Genomic DNA, 26,237 nt, shown 5'->3' with positions numbered 1-26,237 from the left:
TTTGATAAGTTTAGATCTCACATGCCTTATCTGCAAAAATCGGCCTTTGAGCCAAAATGGCTGACTTCCTGTAGGTTTTAGAGCATACCCATAATGTAACTTTTTTCATGATTTGGTGAGATCTTTGCACCTGCCAAATGTCAAATCTCTGTGACTTACGGTTTTCCCCAACTCACGTTAGGGGGCGCTGTAGAGCCATAGTGGCGTTGGATGTAGGAGTTTGCCCTGTAATCGAAGGGTTGACGGTTCAAGCCCCGACTCCGACTTTCATTGTCGTTGTGTCCTTGGGCAAGACACTTCACCTGCATTGTCTACTGATGGTGGTCAGAGGGCCCGGTGGCGCCAGTGTACGGCAGCCTCGCTTCTGTCAGTGAGCCCCAGGGCAGCTGTGGCTACAGTGTAGCTTGCCACCATCAGTGTGTGAGTGTGTGTGTGAATGGGTGAATGAATGTAGTGTAAAGCGCTTTGGTCAAGTCTCCTAACTTGAATAAAGGCGCTATATAAGTACATGCCATTTACCATTTACCATTTACCATTTGGCCACGCCCATTTTGGATTCCATTATCATACGTAAATTTCACTAGGGGGACAATTTACTGCGAAGTTTGGTGAGTTTTTGAACATGCTAAAGCCCCCAAAAAGCCGTTTCATTTAAGCGGAGAAAAAAAAAAAGAATAAACGATACAGGAACAATAGGCCTTCGCAGCGGTGAGCTGCTCGGGCCTAATTAAAATTGGTGTCCATCCACTCTGACTGAGATTGAGCTATTCTGCAAAGAACAATGGGCTAAAATCTCAGTCCAAACGAGTAAAGTTGTTGAAAAACCACTCCCACCAGTGAAAGATGCTTCTGGAAAGTACTGACCCAGATGTGCTAAATAGAAATTCATAGGTTTCACAAAAAAAAAAAAGGAAATGGGCATGGTAAAACCTTCAAAGGAGCTCTGAGATTTAACTTGATTTATTTCATCAGATTAACTCATTTGCTGTCAGAGGAGCTCAGAGCTTATCTGATTTAACATTTCTTTATCACATGAAACCTCCATGTTCTGAACCAAAGGGTTTGCAAATGAGGGCTGTTCCCAATTGAACAGTTCTCACATAATCTATGCATTCTGAAGGTACCCAAGTAAACTTCTGTGATAATGGGGAAACAAGCCTCTTGTCGGCTAACACCTCACAAGGCAAACGACAAACCCTTTTCTAAACCGCTTTCTTTGTGGTTGGTCAGAGTGACGCCCCGGGCCTGCTCTGCATTACGTAACCCGGATGCTGCAGGACTAACCAGAGGTCAGAGATGGCTCTTTCTCCGTCTGCTTCTTGATCTCCATTGCTAGCATTGAGAGCGGCGTCTCCGTGACGATGGCACAGCCATGCATTGTGTTAGGCTCGACTCACTGCCACAAAGACCCCTGAAAGAGCCCTGAGGAATTCCAGCCTTCCCGCTCATTCCCTCGCTGCACTCTCCCACGACTAATCCCCACCCCTTCTCATTTACACACACACACACTGTGTTGTTTCTCTACACTAAAATTACCAAAATCACCCCCATGTAGCTTTGGGTTTTCTCAGCACTGTGTTGGTCCAGATTTTGGAATCAGACCTTTCATTAACTGGGATTACAGTAGTATGCAGCGAAATTACAAGCCTTAAAAAAGAAACTGGATACAATTTACAGCTTTATGTTGGGGTGAAATCATTTTTGATAGTCATCTTGAGGCCTATGTGCTAAGGCTGGGTAAATGTACTATTGGCCAGCCGATATTTTTGGTCTATAAGTTTTGCATCAGCTGGATTGGTCGATTCATTGTGTTCAGCAGCTATGCTTTGGGATCACGTAAAGCACATGCACTGCCTCTACCTCCTTTCCCTTCCTGTTGATAATGTTTAATTTAATGAAGGTCTTTGTTTTTCTTTTTTTTCCCAAATTAAGACTTGTATAACATTTATCATTGTAATTTTTATCGTGCAAATGGAAGAAGAGAAAACAAAATCTGCCATTAAACTGATAAAAAATATCTGCATTGGCCTTAGAAACCTGTGTTTGTGACAATAATGAAATGTTGCAATATAATTTTAGTTTAGGTGGTCCTATGTACAATATTTTCCACACTATAAGCCGCTACTTTTTTTCCCACGCTTTGAACCATGCAGCTTATAAGAAGTTGCAACTTTTATTTTCCTAACTACCGAGGAGGAAGTCAAAGTTGGAAATGAGAGAATAAGGAGTTAATTTTCATTTGGCACAAGAACATACTAGCAACAGGAACAACGGAGAACAGATGTCCCCAATTCGCACATTTTGCCATTTATTTGCCGTTAATGCTGCCGAACCAATGAAGAGACAGGGTTCGATTCCTGCAGAGCTGAAATAGAAGCTCTTACTGCTGCGAGCCTACAGGCTAACGGGAGCTAGCATTCTTCTTTGTCCCTACTCTAGGGGCTATATGTAGAGCTCCACCTACAGGTTGGGTGGGTGACGGTTTAGTAGATATCAGCGGCTTATAGCCCGGTTTGGCTTATTTGTGTAAGTTTCCTTTTTTTCTTTTCTTCCCAAAAATGTTAGTGGGCGCGGTTTATATTGAAGTGCGCTTTACAGTCTGTAAAATACAGCATTTTTATTTTTTTCTCAAGCAAATGTGTCTTAAATGTGCTTTTTGAGGAGCTTCATAAATATGGTAAATAATTTTTTTTTGTAGGAATTAGTTCTGAAAATTCTTGGTTTTTACTTAGTTTATATTGTTGATCATCCAGCCCTAAAATCAGAGGAGCCCTGAAGAACTTGCTAAGCGTTTATTTAATAGATCACACAAACCTCACAATTTATTAGGCAGCACAAAATCGTCAATTACAAGAAATATGAAGATAGTTTTCCGAGTTTTGATGAATGAAAATACTATAATAATGCAGCTGTGCTTTACAGATCAACCGTTAAAAGCAGTAAAATCCATCTTTCCATCAGTTCCTCCTTGTTTTGGTAGTTTTGCATTTGTTCTGTTCGGGGCATAATGAGATGAAGTCCAAAGTTAGTTTCCTACAACCTTCCTGGGCCTTTATGTCTGGTTTATTTATTTATTTTTCCCTCTACGTCACAATGAAACCCTGCGTTCTTCCACGTGTGTGAAGAAGCTGCACTGCTCCATGACTGCAGCGTGTGAACATCACATGAAGCATTTCCTGTTTGTACAGAATAAAGGGAAGCCCTTTCTCTGTATTCTCCAGACAGGAAGTAGTGGTCACTTCTCTCTCGGGGTCAATCCTCAGAAAATTAGTCACAACCCAAATATACAGTCATGTTTTATTCACAAGGCAAAGTCATTAACCCCAGAGATGTTTTTTTATTTGTCAGGGAAACCTGTTTTTAAGACCATTGGCTTATTATTTTCCTCGGTGCTAAAATACCTGGTTGTCGTCACCTGCCCAGGTGGCTCCTCTTCCTGTTTGATGAGACTAACGTGAGAAAACAAACCCCCTTGTTTCAAAGAGAGCAGGCAGTGGCTCCACATGTTTATAGCTGCTGCTCGTCACCCCACCACCCTCTGTAACCTAATACAGTCACACTAGAACGGTGGCGTTTTGTCGCACGTGTTTGCCTGTGGATGTGTTAGGTGGGCAATAAAACATCCTGGTTAAACTGGTGAGGAAGAGGCTCTATGGTGAACAGGTTGTTTTCCTGGTCCCATGCCTGGACGGTGAATCTGTGGGTGTGTCTTAGGATGTGTGTGAGGCAGCATGACTCACTCTGTGTGTGTGTGTGTGTAAGTGGGTGGGGGGTCCTGATGGAGAGATGGAGGGCCATGCTGTAGCTGGAAGGACTGAAGGAAGTTTGCCGTTGGTGTGAGGGACCTCTAGGGAATTGTTCCAGCATTGTTCCAGAGAGACGTAGAGGGCAGGAGGAGGGGGTTCTTTCCACCTCCTACTCTCCTCCCTCAGCGTCCTCTTCCTGCTGTTACAACCCAACTCAAATCTGCTTGCTGCTGGTAAAGAGACACTTGAACCACTAGTTCTCAGCCCGGCACCGATCTGTTTGGTTGGATTTACTCAGATGATCGGCTTTGATGTAATTAATTACCGTCCTGGACCAGGTTGGAGTGTGAGAAGGTAAGTCTGCCTGGTCTCCATCTAAACCCAGCCTAAAGTCCCTTTCTACTAAGCCAAAAAAAGAGCAACTTTCTGTTTACATGTTTCTTAGACTCGTGTTGGTCTTTAGAAACAGAAGTTGGTCACATTTTGATGAGATTGCAGTTGAGGATTATAAGGCAACAGCAGCGATGAGGGCAGCATGACCAGATTGATGGCGGATTGTTTAGCGTTGCTGGGATTAGCCGGCTCTTGGCTTTGAAGTTTGCTTGGTCATTCCACCCAAAAAGGGAGAGAGAAGCCCCATCTGTGAGTAACTGTGGTTCTGACTTCATCCAGATCTCTGTGGTTTGTATCATAGTTCAAATGTCTCTTCAGTGATGCAGCATAGCAGAGTCTGATCATCTACACATGACTCAAAGTAAATATTTTGCACGACTCGAGTTTGTCCCTCAGACATGAGTCACACCTAATAGGACGACCTTAGGAGGGATGTGTTTTGTTCAGCCACTCAGTATTTTTAGGCTTTTGATAATTTTTTTTTTTAAACGCACACAGGAGTTATTGTGGCTCTGACGCTATAAATGGACTCAAGTCTTTAGAGGTTAGGGAAATATTTGCAAAAGACTTTATGGCAGATTTTCCCAGCGCTCTCATGCCTGCACTTATCATATATAATGATGCTGCTTTTATGACTGTCTTTTAAGGGTTTGTTTAGCTTTCAGATGCTTTACTGCTTTCACTTAACTCAAATCTCATGGATTTCTTTCCAGGGATAATTCGCAGAGATGGCAGCCTACTCCCGGTTCTAAAGCGGCCATGTTGGTGAAGGTGAACAGCATGCCGCGCAGCCAGCCCGTCCCACCACTGCAGCACAACACACACATCAAAACCAGCACTGCCTCCCTGCACCCTTCTTGCAGCAAATCCCACGGAGGACACCTGAACTCCAGCCAGGGATATAAAACAGCCCCTGCTGGCAAAATGGCCAGTGATGCACGTCCGGCTCATCACATAAGGAAAGCCAGTAACGGTAGCTTCTGTTTGGTGACATCAGACAGCGGCCACCCCAGTCCACTCCTCCATAGGTCACAGACTTGCACCCCTCGCCCTGTCTCTCCTCAGTATGGTTGCACCGCCCCGATCTACGATGAACCAGTTTTAGACTGTCCCATATATGATGAACCCCCTACAGATATGGAAGTAGAGGGGGCCCACCTGTATAATGGACAACCTTTGTCTCGTTTGACCCCTACTCAAAGTCTTCAAAAGCCTAGACTCCTCCCACACCCAGCTTCCTCTCATCTGGGGTCTAGACACCGGAGAGACCCTTCTTCCTCTGACTACAGCCCAGCTGGTCTGGAGTGCATCAAGCACATGGTCAATGTGGACCCCAAACAGGGGCTTCCAAACAGCTCCCCCCTGCCCACACGAGCTGCTTCCCCTACCTCCAGACAGGACCGTGTTTTGACTCTGCCCCAGTCACAGCCACACCCGTCACAGCAGTCTCGAGGTCAGTCGAGGGACAGAGAGCCAGGAACCCCGGGACCGAGTTCACTGGACAAAAAGCATAATTGGCGGATCCTTGAGGCCACTGTGCAGCGTGCCATGGATGCACGACACAGCAGGCAGAGCAGCCAAGCCTCGCAGGACTTCCCATCCACAACTCCCCAGGCCACAGCCAACTACCAGGACTCTGGGTACTCCACAGGGCCCTCTCCAAGCCTGAGAAGAAAAAGCAGGAGGCGGGTGGGAGCCGGTGGAGTGGCAGGGGGCAGGCCGGGGTCGGTAGGAAGCAGCGGAGAGCTTAGCGCCCTAAATGAGAGACTTATGGCAGAAATGAGGGAGGTGGTGAGTCGCTCCAATACCATGAGAGAGGTGAGAGCTGGGCTGGACCCAGAAATGGGGGAGAGGGGGGTTGTACCCCGCACACTCTCCCCCGCAGACTCGCTCAGGTGGTTTGGAGGAGGAGGGAGCTCTACAGGCAGGTGTCCATCACAAGAGGACATCAGTGGCGCTCCACGGGCCTTAAAGGGGATGGCTTACTATGGCCCCTCTGCCCTGACCCCAGTGGATGTTCCAGGGAGGCAAAAGAGGACCTATGAGAAGGTGGATACCTTGGAGATGAGCATTAACAGCCAGGCCAGCCTTTCATCACCGGAGACACCAGGACCACCATCACAGGTAATCTACTAGTTATTGGTTGGAGAGATGGGCTGATCAGAGCGCCAAGGTTTTATTGTTTACCAAATATTTCATTACAAAGCCAAACATTCATTGATGTTAATATTTTACAACCTATAATAGCGGTTAGCATTGTTAACTGTAAACATAAATCTGTGTTTCTATTACAAATTAGCTAGCAGACCTCTGCATAACTTGATAACACGATGAGGAGGTAAATGGGGTTGAAGCAGCATCCTCTCAAACCTGCAGGTCACTGTTCCTTTAAAAATCCATGCTCCATGAGAGGCAGAGGGTAAAAGCTGCAATAAAACCAAACTAGAATACATTTAGCTTTCCTTTTTATCTGCCTAAAACCCATCTCTCCCTGCTTGATCTCTGCAGCTGCAGTTTATATACAGTAGCTTGATGATGGCCTGTTACGGCTCTGTTCCTCCTTGACCTGGTTTTACATTTTAAACACCTGACTGATGTAGAAAATAGCAACTTTTAAGCCTTTCTCACTCTGGAACAGAGTAATTGTCAGTGTGACCTGGTAGACCAGAGCCAGTGGAGCTGCAAATTGCCCAATTCAGCACTCTATTTCTTGATGCATTTCTAGTCTGTAGCTGTATGAATAAATGTGTCTGCTAATCTGACGCTGTCTTTAGTATGTCATTAAAAAGCTTAAATATATTTAAGCTGGTGGAGCTCTGATCCCTGATTTCTCCGTAGATTAACTGTTTGATAAGAAAAGCGTTAGTTGGCCAAGTGAGGCCTCTGGTTGCGCTCGAATAAGGCATCATTGTTTTCATCTATGACTTGTTGGCATTTATAGACGTGCCTGCTTCTAGTTCCTCAAAGGCACAATGAACAAATTGTTTAGCCGAGCAGAAATGTACCTGCTGACTGATTTTTAGATGTTTTTCTTAAATATCACTGAATATTTTTGGGTTATATTTAAAGTTGCAGAAAGAAACCTTTCTGCAAAAGGGAAATGTTTTTACCTCTTAAAACATTTAAACATATAAAGTCAAGCGTGTAAGAACAGCTTGGAAGTAAGCTGTTTATTAACCCTTTTACCTGGTGTTGACGCCCATTAACCCTTGTCTGTCTGATTCATCAAATCTCTATACATGTAGAATGAAGACCAGGTGAAATAATTGTCTTCTATTCAGTTTACAGTGCTAGGAGATCAAAGTTCATCTTCAATACTATTCTGTAAAGATTTATAACAGCAATCTCTCTGGGTGAGGCATTTAACCCAGGATGTTAAGGAGCAGAGCCTGACTGTAGAGGTGGGCCCTACTTTGGCCTTTTATCAGCTCAGGGCAGTAACTCCCTCAGTGGTTTGCTGTGTTAAGCATATCTGTAATGCCTACTTATTTCCCACAGCCATCCTGTCTATTATCAACGCCGACATGTTTTCAACCAGATTAGCTGCTGCCTTCTTTATTCTCTAACAATGCCCAGTTTAGATATGAGGCATAACAACGTATGTATGTCCTTATAAAGCTGTAGGGAAGAGTAAAGTACATATACAGGTGCTGGTCATAAAATTAGAATATCATGAAAAAGTAGATTGATTTCAGTAATTCCATTTAAAAAGTGAAACTTGTATATTATATTCATACATTACATACAAACTCATATATTTCAGATGTTTATTTTGTTTAATTTTGATGATTACAAATGACAACAAATGAAAATCTCAAATTCATCATATCAGAAAATTAGAATATTGTGAAAAGGTTCAAAATTGATGGCCCCTGGTGCCACACTCTAATCAGCTAATTAACTCAAACCACCCGCAAAAGCCTTTAAATGGTCTTTCAGTCTAGTTCTATAGGCTACACAATCATGGGGAAGACTGCTGACTTGACAGTTGTCCAAAAGACGACCATCGACACCTTGCACAAGGAGGGCAAGACACAAAAGGTCATCGCTAAAGAGGCTGGCTGTTCACAGAGCTCAGTGTCCAAGCACATTAATAGAGAGGCGAAGGGAAGGAAAAGATGTGGTCGAAAAAAGTGTACAAGCAAGAGAGATAACCGCACCCTGGAGAGGATTGTGAAACAAAACCCATTCAAAAATGTGGGGGAGATTCACAAAGAGTGGACTGCAGCTGGAGTGAGTGCTTCAAGAACCACCACACACAGACGTATGAAAGACATGGGTTTCTGCTGTCGCATTCCTTGTGTCAAGCCACTCTTGAACCACAGACAGCGTCAGAAGCGTCTTGCCTGGGCTAAAGAGAAACAGGACTGGACTGCTGGTGAGTGGTCCAAAGTCATGTTCTCTGATGAAAGTAAATTTTGCATTTCCTTTGGAAATCAAGGTCCCAGAGTCTGGAGGAAAAGAAGAGAGGCACTTCATCCACGTTGCTTGAAGTCCAGTGTAAAGTTTCCACAGTCAGTGATGGTTTGGGGTGCCATGTCATCTGCTGGTGTTGGTCCATTGTGTTTTCTGAGGTCCAGGGTCAACGCAGCCACATACCAGGAAGTTTTAGAGCACTTCATGCTTCCTGCAGCTGACCAACTTTTTGGAGATGCAGATTTCATTTTCCAACAGGACTTGGCACCTGCACACAGTGCCAAAGCTACCAGTACCTGGTTGAAGGACCATGGTATCCCTGTTCTTAATTGGCCAGCAAACTCTCCTGACCTTAACCCCATAGAAAATCTATGGGGTATTGTGAAGAAGAAGATGCAATACACCAGACCCAACAATTCAGAAGAGCTAAAAGCCACTATTAGAGCAACCTGGGCTATCATAACACCTGAGCAGTGCCACAGACTGATCGACTCCATGCCACGCCGCATTGCTGCAGTAATACAGGCCAAAGGAGGCCCAACTAAATACTGAGTGCTGTACATGCTCATACTTTTCATGTTCATACTTTTCAGTTGGCCAACATTTCTATAAATCCTTTGTTTTTATTGGTCTTCAGTAATATTCTAATTTTCTGATATGATGAATTTGAGATTTTCATTTGTTGTCATTTGTAATCATCAAAATTAAACAAAATAAACATCTGAAATATATGAGTTTGTATGTAATGTATGAATATAATATACAAGTTTCACTTTTTAAATGGAATTACTGAAATCAATCTACTTTTTCATGATATTCTAATTTTATGACCAGCACCTGTAGGTCTAACAGTAAAGGCAATGGTTGCAGCAATAGCAGTCATCCTCTTATGGCTGTCCATCTGCCCTGCACTGCAGGCGCTCTAAACTCATATGGCAGCTCTGTGCTTGGGTAGCGAGGCCCATGCCAGGCTAGAGAGATTCAGGACATGGCCTCCTTTGGTCAGGAAGAAGGACCGCTGTGGCCCATATGTCCCAGGATTGTGCGGAGGAAGAGGAGGAGAGAGGCAGTTTTGTACCGATGCCTGACTGTACCACTGTAGCTCCTGCCTGTTTCAAAACCCGAAGGAGCATTGGCCCCTTAAGTCTCTATTGGAATGTTCTTCTGACCTGCTGACAGCTCAATCCTATACTTGTTGGATTTAAATATCATAGGTGATGGGGGGTGCTTTGGTGGCGCAGGGGTTGGCGCACACGACCCATGTCGGGTTTGAATCTGGCCTGGGGTCCTTTGCCGCATGTCTTTCCCCCTCTCTCGTACCCCCTTTCCTGTCAGCTTACTGTCCAAAAACGAACCACCAGTCCCAAAAAAATCCAAGAAAACTTCCATCCATCCATTTTCTGACACGCTTTATCCAAAGCGGGTTCGTGAGGGGTGCTGGTGCCTATCTCCAGCTGTCTACGGGCCAGAGGCGGGGTACACCCTGGACAGATCGCCAGTCCATCGCAGCTCAAAAAAAACATTAAAATAAATAAATATCATAGATAATGTAATACCATTCAGAAAATGCAGTAATAAATCAGTGTTGGTTCTTCTTTTTTAAGCTGGATCGGCTGGATCAAAAATAAACATGATTTATTCATGGTTAACTTTTAAACCCTTGCTATAGAACTTTTTACCTGATAATTTGCTTAATTTAAGATTTAAGGAAACTGTTATTGCTTATTAAGCACAAGCAACCAATGAAAATAAAAAGCATTTTTCTCATCAGGAGGATGTCAATAAAGGGGTGCAAGTCAAAATGTAGAATAAACAAGCTCTGAATGTACAAATTTATCTGCAAAGAACTAGAATTTTTTTTTAAATTACAGGTCCTTAATTAGCCTTAGTATATATTTCGTATATTATTTAAAAAAAAAACAGAATTCTATCAATGTTTCGTCTACTTCAATCATGTCAAAATGTTTACATTAAAAAAATGTTTGGCTTGAAAGCTGGGGTTTTAGTATTTGGTTAAATCTTTTTCTAAATTTATGGTTTAAGATTTCTATCCTGCAAGGTGTTAAAGTTTGGTAAACTTTAGGGGATATAAAATCACTTAATATGTAAAGGGCTAAAAAAAAAACTTGAATATTTAACTTATTAAACAACTCACTGATGGAGCTTTTAATTAATCATATTAAGTTAGAATTTTTTGTCTTACGTAAAAAAAATATTTTTTTTTAAAGTCCGAAATTTCTGTAGCTTGATAACTTAAACAAGTTACCTTATTAAAGAAATAGGTTGTTTTTTTTTTTTTTTGGCTAACTGGAATATTTTAAAACAACCAAAGTTATAAAAAGAAAAGTTTCAGTAACACGTGGGGGTGGGGCAAGCATTACTTTGCTGCTAGAGAAAACTCGGTCTAGAGCTTTCTGTCTTTCCTTATTAAACAGGCTTTAAACTCTACTGAGTAGCATGAAAAATTGTTTTCAGTTTTCCTGTAACATAACTTTTTAAAACCTAAAGGCATCTTGTTAAGATAACCGTCCCTCATGAAGAGTTGACGTCTCTAATTCGGTCAAAGAGCGCTGTGAACTCTGTCGATCCAAACCTCACATTAAACTGAAAACCCAAATCTATAATCCAGTTTTCCATCGTTTCATGCTCCCCAAAGGCCCAGTGACACCACATGTTGCTGCTTTTTATGTTCTACGATAAAACCTGAGCTTTGGCTCGTGGTGTGTGTTGTTCCTGGCCTTCTCTGGTGAGGAGGCACAGCTCCGGTTTACTCTACCGCAAAGTTCAGAGGGAGGTCTGGGGAAGAGGGGTTTTTTTTTTGTTTTTTTTTGTCTTTGTTAAGGTCTGACTGATGCAGGGAAGGGGAGAGGTTAGGACTGTTCTACTGACTTGTAGCCAGTGTTTAGAAGAATCTACTTTTATCTTAAATGAATGTGCCGATCTTGCTCCAGTTTTCCCTGGAGTCCCAGCTCTGCAGAGAGGAGAATATTAGGTGAAAAGCAGCCCAGCTCTTGGTGTGACACAATGAAGAATGCAGCTACCATCAGTTTGTATCTTTAGTTCCCACTCCCCCTTAATATTTCTACCTCTCTTATTCGCGTCGTTCTCTTCTCTCCCTCGCAGGCGGGAACCCTAGAGCTGCAGGCTCAGTTGGAGAGCAGGAAGAAAGGCATGGTGGATGGACGGACGGCTTCACTAGGTCCGCATCGCTCTGCCAGCCACGACAACCGAGAAGGAGCGGATGGGGCAGGAGGGCGTGGAGGAGGATCCTCCTACCAGCTCTCTTATGCTACCCTGCGGAAGCCTCCACCACCTGACATGGGCATGGAGGACTGGGCCAGCAAGCATCTCAACATGCACACGCAAGGTCTGTTCCGCCGCCGCGTCTCCATTGCCAGCATGTTATCCTGGAACCGCGGGTCCATCAAGAAGCCAATGCTGGTCACCAGCGACCGCGCCATCAGGAAGGAGGCCTGCGAGATGTTCAAGCTGGTTCAGGCCTACATGGGAGACAGGCCTTCGCGGCTCGACCGCCGCCACTGCGCGCTGCTCATCGTCACAAAGTGCTGGGACATGCCGGGGCTGCGGGATGAGCTCTACGTGCAGCTGGTGAGACAGACCACAGGCAACGCCAGCCCCCGGAGCCTGGCGGCGGGCTGGGAGCTCATGGCTGTCAGCTTGGCCTTCTTTGCCCCCTCGCCCAAGTTTCGCTGCTACCTGGAGGGCTACATCCAAAGACACACGGAGCCCAACAGCGACAAGAAATGTGAGTCTCAGACTGAGGCACAGGGTGGGTCACCTTTCTTTCTGTCTGCTCCTCCCTGTTTACACCAGCATCACCGATTTTGTTTTTTAGCAGAATGATTTTTTTTTTCTCCCCTTAATCATTTGTTTCTGTAGATCTTTTCTGTATTTTTTTTATGCTGCTTGATTTCCACTCCACCAGAAAACTGATGTTTGCTCTCTTTGTGTTCATAGTGACACAGTTTATTTTGGAACAGCAGGAACTAAAACTGAAGAAAAATTCAAAGTCCAGAAAAAAGAGGAAACAGAACACGGAGGAAGAAGAAGGTATGTTTTTTCACTCATCGTTTTTAGAATGCTGCTTTTTCCAAGAAGCCCTCCTCAGTAATTCCCAATTGCGCACGCGTTTCTGTTGGATCTTTGCTTAAGGATCCTGGGAGACCCACACGTGGTTTTCTACTCTCTACAGAAGTTGTCTGTAGTCACTAAAATATGTAAAACCATTGCAAATCAAACGCATCACTCCCTGTAGAGCGAGCGCTGTAAGTGGGATGGAAAGTTCAGCGCGGTGGAGTTTGTCATAGTGCAAGATGATTTCCTGGCACACAGCCAGTGGGTTTCACAGAAAGTTAAACAAGAGGAGAGTTTCAGACGCTCCTTTACAGCCACTGTGATCGGCTCTGTGAACCATCCTCATCATCAGCACGCGTCTTCATTTGACTAACTCCTTTGACTTGGATGATGTCACGAGGAGGAGTCATCAACCGCTAAGCGCCCCTACCGAGGCCTCATATTGTGCCTCAGAGATTCAGATTCACACAGAACAAAGTAGAGCTGACTAAGAGGTCAAAAGAGAAGGCCACTGGTCAGATGACAGATGGAAAAGTAATTCTCACAACTTATTTTACCACCATCTTTAACAAGTTTGATTCAACGGACACAAATGGGCAGATAATTATGAAAAAAGGATAATAATTCAGTCCCCCTTTACTATGAACTGCATCTTGAAGAGCAAGGAGAACACCAAAGAGGTGTTTTAATGCTTTGAAAGAATAGCAAGAGCTTCAACATTAAAGCCCTGTTCTTTTTTCTTCCAAAATAGAGGATAGATAAAACTACAGCGAGCTAAATGAGAAATAATCAGAAGAGCAGTTACCAGAAGTGAATAGGCCTGAAAGCTAAAGGTAATTCTGTAAGAGCTGAAGAGATCCACAGCTCAAGAATCTGCTGACTGTTGTCTTTAAATGATACGAGATCCTGTTCATGGCTTGATACAAGGAACAGAGTAGGTAACTTGTATGGAAAATGGGGGAAAAAACTTGAAAACATTCCGGGACACAATGGCGGCAGTATCATGCTGAGGGGGCAAGATTATGAGCTGAAACTTTATCAGAGCTACAGTTTCCAACCAAGGGCTTCGATTAGTGTCAGTGACCCAGGTTAAGCTCAGTCCAACATCCTAAGAATCTGGCTCAGGATTTACATCACATCCATTCTGACTGAGGTTGAGCTCTAATGAAAAAAGAATCACCAATATTTCCAGCCTTTTAGAGGTAGAATGCAGTGTAGAAATGTACTCGAATAGATTTGCTCTGTAATTGACATTAGAAGGTGTTTTTATTGTTGAATCCAGGAGGAAGACCTTTCATATAAAACCCATCTACAATTTTCATCCCACTTCAGTTATTCACAACTTTATCTGTCAATTAAAAGGCTTCACACTTTGAAAGAGCCCGAATCCTTTAAGAAGAAGCTGTGATCAGCAGCGCTGCGGGTTTAATATGGAGACAGGAGACTTCAGAGAGAGCTTCAGAACCGTTTTAGTCTGAAACCCAGAGAGGTTTGTTTTCATCCGTTCCATAAACAGTCACTATGAGACAGAGGTAGTCTCTCATTTGCATCATCCTGGAATAACTTGGTATGTTTGTTGTTGAGTGTAATTTTAGTGCGTGTTGTTTGGTGTCGTGTTCTCAGCCTGGTTCAGCACCAGTCAAGCCTTTAATGAGCTCCCATTCCTCCCAGGCTTTGGTTGCTTGGTTGTTGCTGCACTGATGGAATCAAAACTGATGCAAATATACAGCGACGGTGTCGAGTACCAGCAGAACAGGTCGTCTCTCCCTCTGAGGGATAGGCTTCTATGTTGGGAGACAAGATTATATAGATCAAGGACAAATTATTGTTCTTAATCAATATAATTACAGTATGATGTTTATTAGATTAAGATCTTGTTCAGTCACCTGTTTCCAATAAATCTAAGAGGTTTGACATCAGGCTGGAGGTTTGTTGCTTCTGAAATCCCCCCAGATGGTTTCTCCTTTTCCTCAATGAATGGAATCAGAGAGCAACGTTAAACCCACAAGAGTAGAGTGTTTGGTTTACGTTACCTCAGTGAGGAGAGATGGGGATTATTTCCCTGCCTGAATGTCGGGGGGTTTCTTTTTGCTTTTCATTGAAGAGTTTTTAGAGGTACTTTTCTGCCGGATCCGATTCTTGAGGTGCATCCGGTTTTTGGAAATGGCTCTTCTAATGCATTTCTCTTAAAAGATCTGAGGGATACTCAGGGCAGGAAGCTCCAGTGCTTCCTAATCTCTCCTGAGGCCTTTAAGTGTAGAGCTGATGAATCACTTGAGAGTTAGATGAATGACTTTTGTTCAACAGCAGTAAATCTTAGCTCAGCCTGACAGTTTAACCGGGTACGTTCTAATCCCTGCATGCCAGGGTCGCACCATCAACATGTCTCTCTAGTTACCGCCGCCTGCTGCCCGAACTCTGTCTGACATCTGTGGGAAATAAAAACACTGCTGTTGCTGTTCATGGGAAAGAATTTAAATGATTTGTTGTTTGGTGCATTCAGTGATGACTGACTCCCCTCTACAGTTTTTTTTCTGTTTTTTTGTTTTGGGATCTTTTGAGGGTGGAGTGAAGGGTTTGTGTTTTGTTTCCTGAAAAGTTGGTTTTCTTTGGTCATAAACTGGCCTGCTCTTTTCTCCCCAGGCCTTCCTATCAGCACCTATGCTAAGTTCTGCCATCGGAAGCTGCTCAAGGTGGCCATCACAGGAGGCAAAAAGGTGAGCAGAGAAAACAAGGGATTTATTAAAAAAATTTCTTAAGAGTGAAATTTTTCAATGTTTTCCCATCCTTTTTCTGTTGAATTCACTTATCTATCCCTTCATCCATCCATCCATGTTGATCACTTTATCTTTTCAACCATGCTGTTGATTTTAGTGTGCCCTTGATTAAGGGTTTTAATCTCGGCCTTTCAAATAAACTGAAAAGACTGTTGAAACGAAAGGCAGGATAAGTGTGGTTTTTAAACCAAATGTGTGTAGGTCATGATGCGTATCAGTTTGAGAGGTGAGAACCTGAGGTGAATCATCCTGGTTGCCGTCTCACAGGGAGCCATAATTACAGGTGTACGGGAACAGTCACCGGTGGAGACGTAAACAGAACCAGTCACAGCAGCTGCAGGCACAGCCATGATTAGCAAGACAATCCTCTGACATACTCTGATTGTAAATCTTCCTCTGCTCCCCTGTTTCCTTCCAGGGTCTTCGTAAGCCCACCTTGGAGGAGATCGACCACAGCAGACGGGCTATCATCACCCCGTCTCTTTTTGGCAGCTCTCTTGAGGAAGTGATGGAGAGGCAGAGCGAGCTCTTCCCAGACAGGAAGCTACCCTGGGTGCAGGTTCAGCTGTCCCAGTATGTCTTGGCTCTGGGCGGGGCTCAGACAGAGGGCATCTTCAGGTAAAGTAGATCCAACGACCCGCCTCCATGTGAGCGACGGGACAGAGCTGTAGTGTAGCAAATTAGAAGGACTTCTTACCAACTACATGCATATATAGGTTCTAGTCTCTATAGTTAGTGTGTGTGTGGTCTTCATGTTCTTTTTATCTCTACACAGTCCCTGTCTCTCTACAGCACACAAACAGACACAATAAACAGAGCCGTGCTTTGCTCCTTAGAACGGGGCTGTGTAATTTGATATGAGCTGATATGTGTTTACTGTACTGTCCAAGCTGCTCTCAGCGGTGTTTTCAGTGAGACTGAATTCTCTATGATCCCCACATGTATACAAACCAGATCCCCTTACTGAGGACCCTGTATTCTGTAAAGGAACATTTCTGGAGAACATCTCTGGCTTTGTTTTCCATCTTTAGTGGAAGAAGGGCTGACTGCATGGCTTTTAGATTGATTTCTATCTTTGTTGCACCAATCTGCAACAAATGTAAACCTAAAGCAATATAAGAAATATGTGGAGTAGAAGCACACGTCCCTCTAGTGGCCACAGAGGGTAACAGCACTTTGGGGTTTTTAAAAGCTTTAGTGGGTTGCAGGCCTGTGGAAAAGTAAAAGATAAACATTTTTGTTACATTTAAACACAAACCCATTTATTTATGTTGTTGTTTTACTAAAACAGAAATGTTGAATCCAATCCAACCTCAGTAAAATGGAATAGAACCTGTCTGACAACATGAAGTAGGCTGAAGGTCTTTAAAGCAGCGCCTGCTTCGATCAAAAGACGTTCAAGAACAGAAGGAAAATTGTGAATAACATGGAAAGAACCTTTTATTTGATTTCCCTGATGATGCAGAAAAGCTTTAGAATCCGTTCCAGTGTAGACGTCTGGGCTTATGTTTCTATTATACAATAACCCTCAGCTGCTGAAGTCTGCTCTAAATGTCAGTTAGGATCCAGAATGGAACATTTATGCACATTAAAAAGCTCATAAAGGCCTAACTTTGAGATAAATAAAAACTATTATTGGCTTTTAAAAACCCTGCTTATGGTGTTTTTTTTTTTCTTCCTCAGAGTGCCCGGAGATATTGATGAAGTGAATGCATTAAAGCTCCAAGTGGACCAGTGGAGGATTCCAGAGAATCTCACTGACCCGAATGTTCCTGGTATGGGTTAGATCTGTTTAACCCGTTAACACTCGGGTCTTAAACATATTCATTGACACACGTTTCCGTTTGAAGCCTCTCTGATGAAGCTGTGGTACCGTGAGCTGGAGGAGCCCCTGATCCCAATGGACTTCTACAAGCAGTGCATCAGTAACTGTGATGACCCGGTGGCAGCCATAGCTGTGGTGCAGTCCCTCCCAGAGCTGAACCGTCTGGTTCTGTGCTACTTCATCCACTTCCTTCAGGTAATAACCCCCACTGGACCAGGATTCCTGATTACATTGCTTTGCAATGAAAAAAATATTAAAACCCAATGAGTTCTCATCATTTTGTCAGCTTCAAGGTCTGACATGGTCAGGAAGAGGATGGTCTTTTTTCACCGTCTGTAAACTTATAAAAAAAAAAAAAAAAGATACTAAGATTGGGAAGTATCTAGTTTTTCATGTTTATATCTTTATGGTGCTTATTAAATGCAGCTCTTTTATATTCATTTAGCAAACTCAATCTTTGACAGTGGTGTCAAAAGTACACACATTCGTTACTAGAACTATAGATACTGCAGTTTAAAAACATTCTGTTAAAAGTCGAAGTATCAACTTGACCTCTTTACTCAAGTAAAAGTGAAAATATGTGCTCCAAAAACTACTTAAAGTATAAAAGTATAAAGTAACCTTTAAAAAAAAAAAAAAAAAAAACAGCCAGATGCCACTATATGAATTGAAAGCTTAATTTTTCAACTATTTCAAAAAAACTTCTTTGAGATAGGGCCAAGGATTTTGGTCTCAATGTCCATCTCCCGATACGCTCTCGCCTGTGTCAGACCTTTCAGACATTTCAACATATTTTTCTGAATCCGACATTGTAGCATGGCATAGACAATTCACGTTTAGTTTGAAGAACACCTGCTTGCTTCTGATGATTTCCTTTGCCGTCTGCACAAATTTGACGAATAGCTAACCAATGAGTGTTTGCGTTATGACTCATCCAATTACACTTGTTTTCACTAGATGTGGATGGTGCCAATGATCTGCATTAGATGGCACACATGACGTGAAATAAATATTTAGAGACATTAAACTGAAGCCAAGAGTAACGAGTAAGAAAAATGTAAGGAATAGAAAGTACAGATACTCGTGTGAAAATGTAATGAGTAGAAGTCAGAAGTAGGAAGAAAAATAAGTAATGGAGTAAAGTATAGATACCTAAAAAGTGTACTTAAGTACACAAAGTATTTGTACTTCGTTACTTGACACCTCTGATCTTTGATTTATGAAATCATGAACTGATTTTAAATTGTACCCATCAACTCTTTGATTTTGACTTATTAACTCACTAAAAAATAAACAAAACTTCCTGTTTGCTTTCTAGACTGCTCTAAATTTAGCTCTGCTTGGACCCATGACGCTTAGTCTGGGTGAAAAGGGCTAAACAAAACTCTAGGACTGCTTTGTTTATAAAGATTTTTTTTACCAGAGGCAGCAAAGGGGAAACACTAGCTCAGTTACATGGACACAAATAATCGTAGTGGAGGATTGTTCATATCACAAATGTGTCATATAAACATTTCAGACTTAAGATTCTAATCTTTTTTGGTCTACATGGTGTCCACTTACACACCTAGTAGTGTCTTTGGAGTAAAATCACCTCCTCTGTGCATGTGTGCAACATCACTGTGACGTTTTCCTCTTTACCAGCCTTCATTTTCTGGCTCCTGGTTCTCCTTGGAGGAGGAGGTGGCTCTAAATGTAGCATGTGGATGAACATGCCATTCCCCCTCTACCCCATAACAAAGGAGCATTAGCATAAGGTATCGCTGAGCCCTTAACTAAAATGACCACCAAAAACAAAAGTGTGATGCAGCGAAGGTCTATAATGAAAAAAAAAACTGCATCCACAACAACTGAACAAGAAGAAATGTATGTGGAAGGCAATATGTATGGCTAAAGTTGAGGATGAGTGGAAAATAACTGGTTTGTTTACAAAACAGGTAGCTTCTTCTACTACCAAAGGGTTTCTGGAAAACAAGACAGTTCCACATGCTCAGATGTTTTAATGTGATCAAACCCTTGGTACATGTAAACACACCTCATGATAGGATCATTTTATTCAGTGTCCGTGTATACAGAACATTTAAATTTTCGATCAACCAAGGTTTAGAAGGGAAATTTTGCACGTAAATGTAGCTAGTCTTTTTCAGCTACTCTACATTTATACAAATATACTCCTTTCCTTTTTCAAAAGGTTCAAAACATATAGATCAATCAGCTCCAATATCCTTAAATTTGGGTGATCAGCTAATATCTAGCTAATGTTCGGTCACCTTTCTGAGGCAGATAAGATAATCTAACTAAAATTTGTGTAAAATTTTTATTACGGTACTTGAGAGCACCATCACAGATGTATATAAACCAAGTTTTTTATTATTTCAAGATATTCATTGTTTTTTTTTTTTATATGTATTTATAAAATAGGATTGGAAAGTTAAGGCTGTGTTGTGATCTTATAACAACTAACATGGTCAGTTATTGAAAGAGTATATAATTGTCAGAGGGGCTTTTTAAAGGTTAAAGGTCAGTCAGCACACAGCTGGAGCCTTCCTCATACCTTCTTCTAATACCACCATCATTATCATCACCAGGTATTTGCCCAGCCGTCCAACGTCGCCATAACCAAGATGGACGTGAACAACCTGGCCATGGTGATGGCTCCCAACTGCCTCCGATGCCATTCGGACGACCCGCGGATCATCTTCGAGAACACACGTAAAGAGATGTCCTTCCTGCGAATGCTCATCGTTCACCTGGACACCGGTTTCATCGAGGGGGTGGTGTAGACACTGAATCTCTCCGAGTGCACATTTCAGCCATACTTTTCCAAACAAACACTGTCTCTGTTGAGGTCACACTGGAAACTGTTGAGGTGATGTACAGATCTTAAAGTGTGTGTGTGTGTGTGTGTGTGTGTGAATGATTGGACTTTATCTTTTCCCTTCCAGAGAGACATTTCAGTTCACTGTTTAAAACTAGAAAAACTTTTTTGTTTTTTAACAGCATGTGAAAACAGGCTCATGCTTTATTTCTTATTCTCAAGATATTACTACTGTTACAGCTTGGTTGTGAAAGACGACATGAATCAAGATTTATTCAGAATAATTCATTTGTAAAAAGAAAAGATGTTAATTTAAGCATTTACCTTCTTTTCCTTAACTTTCTGCTTTTATTGTTTGATTTATCAGTGTGAACAAAAAATGTCAATTTAAAAAAGCCTTGTAATCTAATCACATTTTCCTCCGCTTGACTTTTAGTTGTATTGCTGATTTTTGGGATTTATTTCTTAGAGAACTGCAGAGCATACAGCACCTTTGATTTGAAGCACAGCCTGGGAGGATGTGCTGGAAGCTGTTGTGGATTTGGAGGAAAATGTAGTGAAAAAACCCAATTAGTGATTTATTTTTCTTCCAAATGGAACCCATTACTAACGCCATGTCATGCTGTTAAAGTTCACTCATCCGGTAATTTGCATTTTATTTGTTCTGTCTGTTTAGTTGGATTCATTCTCTTGTTTGTGATCCTTTCTTTGGCTCAGGTCTTATGGGGAATAAAACGGGTGTTAGACATTCATCACCAACTTAAAACTCTGTGTGACACCCGTAGAGAGAATGGAGCATTAGTGAACCTTCAAACGGTGTGAAAACAATGTAAACAGCTGTTTGTAAATATATATCCTGAGTGGAAATGTGTACTAACCTTCCTGAAGGTTAGTTTTTGAGAATGGGAGAGGTTTTGGGTTCTGTTTTAATGTAAAGAGCCTTAAAAAGATGTATAAGTGAGAGGCTGTAATGAAGAGATGATATTTCTGCTGTAACTGCTTGCTGTTTGAACAAAAAAATAATTCAAACCACTTTCAGCATATGTGTGTTTGCAGACTGTCCTCATCTGTAATGACTATGAATAAATGTTCATTTGTTGACCAAAAAGATTGTTTATGTGGATTCTTAAGATAAATAGTGGACTGAGGAAGGAAATGATATATTTGTTTTTATTTAAAGTGTGTTTGCAAATGTTTCAGGGGAAAACTTACTGCAGTCCAGGACACATACTTGTATATTTTATTATTAATTTTACATGGGAGAAAGATTAACAAATGTCTAGATGTGGAGAAGCATAAAGCGTCCTGCTAAATCCTAAAGCATCATGGAGTCAGGACTTTAACCAAGCAGTTAACTTTCATTTTGCTTCTTGCAGCCATTCAAATATAGATGTCTTAATAATTGTTGCTTTATGTGTGGCTGATGGTAAGGAAGTGATCCTCTGGGATTTTTTTTAGGATACAGCAGCTGAGCCACAGGATGAACACACTATTGCAGACAATATATAGCAACTACTACGTCTTGCATGTGTACAAAAACCTTGCTTCAATCCCAAAGAAACTGAGTCAGCTATTGGTCTTACCCACAAGAATATTCTAGATGGATAAATAGGATCCAAAACAGAGTTGTAGCGTTTTAGTTGCCTTTTAATCTTAAATTCTGACTAAATAACTGCAGAGGAAGACGTTATTAGCTTGTATTGCTAATGGTAGACAGCTTTTCCATTAAAATCAAATGGTGAGATGACGGCTCTGCTTTTCTTCTGACTTGCAACTGGTGTGTGTGTGTGTTAATGTATGGAAAGATATAAATGAAAACAAGTACATTGGTATTCACATCATTTACAAATAAATTCCCAAACCTGCCGTTGCACACTGTTTCCACACCCTAATAACAGATGGCCAATACAACCAAAAAATTGGTTTTAGCCATCTGGTTGGTGTTTGTGACCAATCTTTTGATTAGAACAATCTAATTTGGTAGTGCTTTCAACCAATCTGTATTGATGAAATGGGAAACCAATAGAAATTGGTCACGTTGACCAAGACATTATTTAATTAATGTAAAAACACTGAAAGATGGACCAGGACTTGAACCATCATACCTTTGATTGTAGGGCAAACTCCCATGTATGATACCACTGTTGGCACAAACACTTCTTGGAATTGAATACTATTTAATACGACTGTTAAAGCCAAGATTTGCATGCTGTACTTGCACACATCATTGTAATTATTCTCTATGTCCATAGACTACATTAGACTACAGCTTAAACGTCAGATTAGCAAACCAGAAGTAACTATTTTTATTGGTGGTTTGGTTAACCAGATAAATTTGTTGATTAATGGCCCACTTCATTATTCAGGTATTTCTACAACTTTAATGGTATCTACCTGTTGTATTGAACATGACTGGATCTTGTCTATATGAGGTCTTACAGTTGAGTGCGCGTATGGAATCATTGAACAAATTCATGAAGGATCTGTAGACTTTTAGAGAGACCAGACTGTGTTAACTCACAAATCTGCTGTAGTATACGATTAGGCTTCAGTAGCTCTAAACAAACCAAAAAGCACTGTGCTCTTATTTATTTAGAAATGGAAGAAGTTTGAAACTTCCAGGACCTTCATTGAATTTTGCTGAAAAATACCTCAGGGATCCTTGGAGCTGGAGGTCTAACGATACCAAACCAGGGCTCCTCATATCAGGAGAACTACCCATTACAATGCTAGCACCACCCCTACTATGAAGCATGGTGGGGGCAGCATCACTGTTGGGAGCTAGGTGGCAGGTCTGCTCAGAGGGTCAGTGGCCAAAAACACTCTGAAGCTCAGACTAGGGTGGCGATTTATCTTGAAATTACCTGAAGCACATTACAGATAAAAAATTAAGAAGAGACTTCAGGAGCCGCATGTCGATGTTTTTAACCAAAGCTTAGACCTTAAATAGTTGTCTTCTTAAACGCCCTGACTGAGCTGAAGAGGAGCAGAGAAGAATGGTGGAAATACCTCAACATACTGTAGGTGCTTCAGTAACTGTGGGATTGTAATATTTATTTTTTGCCTTTTAGAAAATGGCAACAAGAAGGTTGTTGGTTTGATCCCTGGCCCTGGGCCTCTCAGCATGGAGTTTGCATGTTCTCCCTCTGCATGCATGGGTTCCCTCAGGGTACTCCTGCTTCCTTCCACAGTCCAAAAACATGTCTGTTAGGTGTTAGTGCATGGTTGCCTCTGTGTGTCTCTGCAGCAGACTGGCAACCTGTCCGGGTTGTACCCCGCCTCTCGCCCATAGACTGCCAGAGACCACAGGCCACAGCGCGACTCTGACAAGATTGAGGGAGAAGGTAGATGGGTGGGTCGATTTAAGATTGTTTAAAAAGCATGTGTCATTCTGGACTGTTTTGTTTAATTTTCTTTTATATAAAAAAACAAACCAAGTGTGGTTCAGTTTGGTTTCTTTGTAAGGTAAGTAAACATGTAAAAATTAAAGGGATCAGTGAAAGCGGCAGGAATATAAAAATCCATCCAATGTTTATTTTAAATTAATGTTACAGACAGAATGGCAGAGTCCAGTTTCTGACCTTCTGAACACTCTACTTTGCAGCAAGTGTTAAAAACAGTTAACATATCTAAATGTCTCTAAGACGTACAAACAGAACAGGTTAAAGTCAGATGTGACATTATTCCTAAAATCTTAGTTCCCATTGCTGAGACACATTGCAGCAAACACGTTTTTCTTCTTAAATTGTTCCTTTTTTTCATCTGAGCCCATTACTGACTTCTTAAATGAGACTCCTTCCTTCACACAGCAGTGCATTATTTACACATCCTGACAAACGTAAACAGGTGAAATGAGTACAGACCCATTTTCTCTTTTACAGTCTGTGAGGAAGAAAATCGATTGTTTTATATGGTGGCCATGTAAAACTTGTTAATTTCCTTTCAGTATTGCTGTTTCCAATGCTTATTTACTACTTTCATTTATTAATATTCAATGATCTATCAATTATAGTACAACACAAACTACTTACCTGTTAAATTATGTTAATGTATTAAATATAATCTATTTTTGTTAACACGCTTATTGGGAATAGGAATGTATTATAGAAATATATTTACATAACATAATTCTTCAGTTTTACTTGAATAGAAACACAAGATATGCTGTAAGCACACAAACATTGCATCTAACAGTTCAGAGGGGAATTCTGAAAGGAACTGAAAATAAAGTTTCAGGTTATTGTTAATGATGCAAGATTCCAAACCGTTGAAAGTCTCCCTGTCGCTGCATGGTGAGCTCAAGGTTTCTGTGCATAATTTGAATTTGAAATATCAGGAAAACAAGCTTAGATCGAGCAGGACGAGGGCACAGACAGCTGGCAGGGAGAATTGTTTTAGTTTTTTTGTCAGCCTTTAACCCTCACAGCTATTGAAGTCTTGAAGGCCGTTGGTCCTGAAGCAGCCAGGAAGGATCGTTGTGGTTGTTTTTGGACTGAGAACTGAATTGTGACAAATTTAAAAAATATTAGTTTGCTGGATTTTTTTTTTTGTTAGGTGCATGAGGGCAGATTAAAAAACTAAAAAAAAAGCTGTGTTGGACTTAAAATAGGTCAATGAACAAAAAAACAAAAGTTATCAGATCCTCATTTTAAAACAAATGCATCCGTCTTGTCTGTATATTTGGGTTTATCACGGCCGCTTTGTGCGTGTTTTCTGAATCAGGACTAAAGCTTGCCGACATCGCCATGTTGTGATGTCATCAGACGCTGACTGCAGAGGAGTTTTTTTCCATGTGTCAATAGCTGAAAAACACATGCAATTCTTTTAAAGGCTTTTGTTTGTTTTCATTTCACAGGCAGGCAGAAATCCTTCACAAAGATAAGGCTTGGCTGGATGAGCGTCTAACTCAAGGTTAGCGTCTGACTATAAACAGACACTCATCGTTCACTTTCAGAGAATAGAAGAGCGTCCAAGAAGCTAAATGAAAAACAAATGGAAGCAGTAGAGACAGAATAGACAGAAAAAAATATTGTCACTAGTGTTAGAATAATCCAAAATTAAACAGTGAAAATAAAGTGGGTAATCCCAAGAAATATGCTTAAAACAGATTGTTTCTATAACACAAAAAATGAAAACAGAAATGTTGAACTTATTGAGTTTGCACCATGTTTTTTTTCTCCCACGCTGTTTACATTTGATCACTGTTGCACTTTAACAAATGGAAATGTCATGAGAGCTGTACAAAACTAAATTTGTAAGTAGTCCTCCCCTGTGACGACAGCTAATCTGGAAGAGTCATCTCAACATCTGAAAGTGACAGTCGGAGGTTGACAGAGAAGCCTGCAGTATAGGCGGAGAACAGGAACACATGGGCAGGTTGAGGTTCACTTCCCTCAGAGGTTTAGGCTGATGGTGTACTAGAGAGATCAAAGAACGTGGTCCTCACAGTGCTCAATTTGCAGGCAACATGTTTAGTTGAAAGGAAATGAGCAGTTAAGTCATTTAATTTAATCAACAAGACATGAAACGATTTAAGAACTCAGATGAGTGTTATTTTTTTAATGGGACAATAAAACAATGAACCTTAAAAAATACACATTCAAAAAAAGCTATTATAGACTATAGCCAAAGTTAATAAAAATGATCTTCTGTTTTAATGCAGTACTTTGCAAAGTCTGAAGGCAGGTATTCGTCATTATTACTGCTGCTAAGGTCCCAAGGCCAACAGAACGGCATACAAGCATTGACTTCTTATTCAGAAATACGGACCTACCTAAATATAGGATTTTAATTAATGCTACTTTTTATATAGGATTTCAACTATAATGTGAAAAATGATTCATTTCTATTCATTTAGATAGCTTCGATGGCTGTGCCAGGGATAGAGTCTCATATCAAATTAGATTGAAGCAATTAGATTGTACTAATCAGTGAATAAATGGGTTTTAAAACTATGAATTCTGGGTACAAATGCCAGAAACAATATCTATATGTTAAAGCTACAGTGTGTAATTTTCAGCGACATCTAACGTTCAGACTGCAGACCGCAGCAACATGAACATCTCCCCCCCACCGCTTCTCCCCCCCAACAGTACGGCGAGCGTTACGGGACAAAATGTCTTCCATGACGTCCGCATCACCTACCTTCTCAAGTGATGAGGTTTGTT

At 41.5% G+C, this 26,237-nt stretch overlaps 1 protein-coding gene across 4 annotated transcripts in view; it reads left to right on the top strand.

Annotated features, from left to right (window-relative positions):
* Nucleotides 1–21,178, top strand: part of arhgap46a (Rho GTPase activating protein 46a) — a 45,498-nt gene extending 24,320 nt beyond the window's left edge. For 2 of the 4 annotated variants that reach the window (XM_038294894.1, XM_038294901.1), the window contains exons 3-10: nt 4,853–6,263; nt 11,679–12,345; nt 12,534–12,626; nt 15,294–15,367; nt 15,846–16,045; nt 17,111–17,202; nt 17,278–17,447; nt 19,841–21,178. In XM_038294894.1, coding sequence (XP_038150822.1) covers nt 4,853–6,263; nt 11,679–12,345; nt 12,534–12,626; nt 15,294–15,367; nt 15,846–16,045; nt 17,111–17,202; nt 17,278–17,447; nt 19,841–20,035 — 2,902 coding nt within the window. In that variant the 3' untranslated portion in view covers nt 20,036–21,178. Of the gene's footprint in view, nt 1–3,948; nt 4,101–4,852; nt 6,264–11,678; nt 12,346–12,533; nt 12,627–15,293; nt 15,368–15,845; nt 16,046–17,110; nt 17,203–17,277; nt 17,448–19,840 lie in introns of those variants that run through there. The other 2 variants (XM_038294915.1, XM_038294908.1) reach the window with 2 other exon arrangements.
* The last annotated feature ends 5,059 nt before the right edge of the window (nt 21,179–26,237 follow it).

This window comes from Cyprinodon tularosa, unplaced genomic scaffold, assembly GCF_016077235.1.
Source record: "Cyprinodon tularosa strain WSP-4 unplaced genomic scaffold, ASM1607723v1 ctg11, whole genome shotgun sequence".
NCBI classification, from domain to species: domain Eukaryota; kingdom Metazoa; phylum Chordata; class Actinopteri; order Cyprinodontiformes; family Cyprinodontidae; genus Cyprinodon; species Cyprinodon tularosa.
The sequence above is the reverse complement of the archived record's forward strand: the minus strand, read 5'-3'. Positions and strand labels throughout refer to the sequence as shown.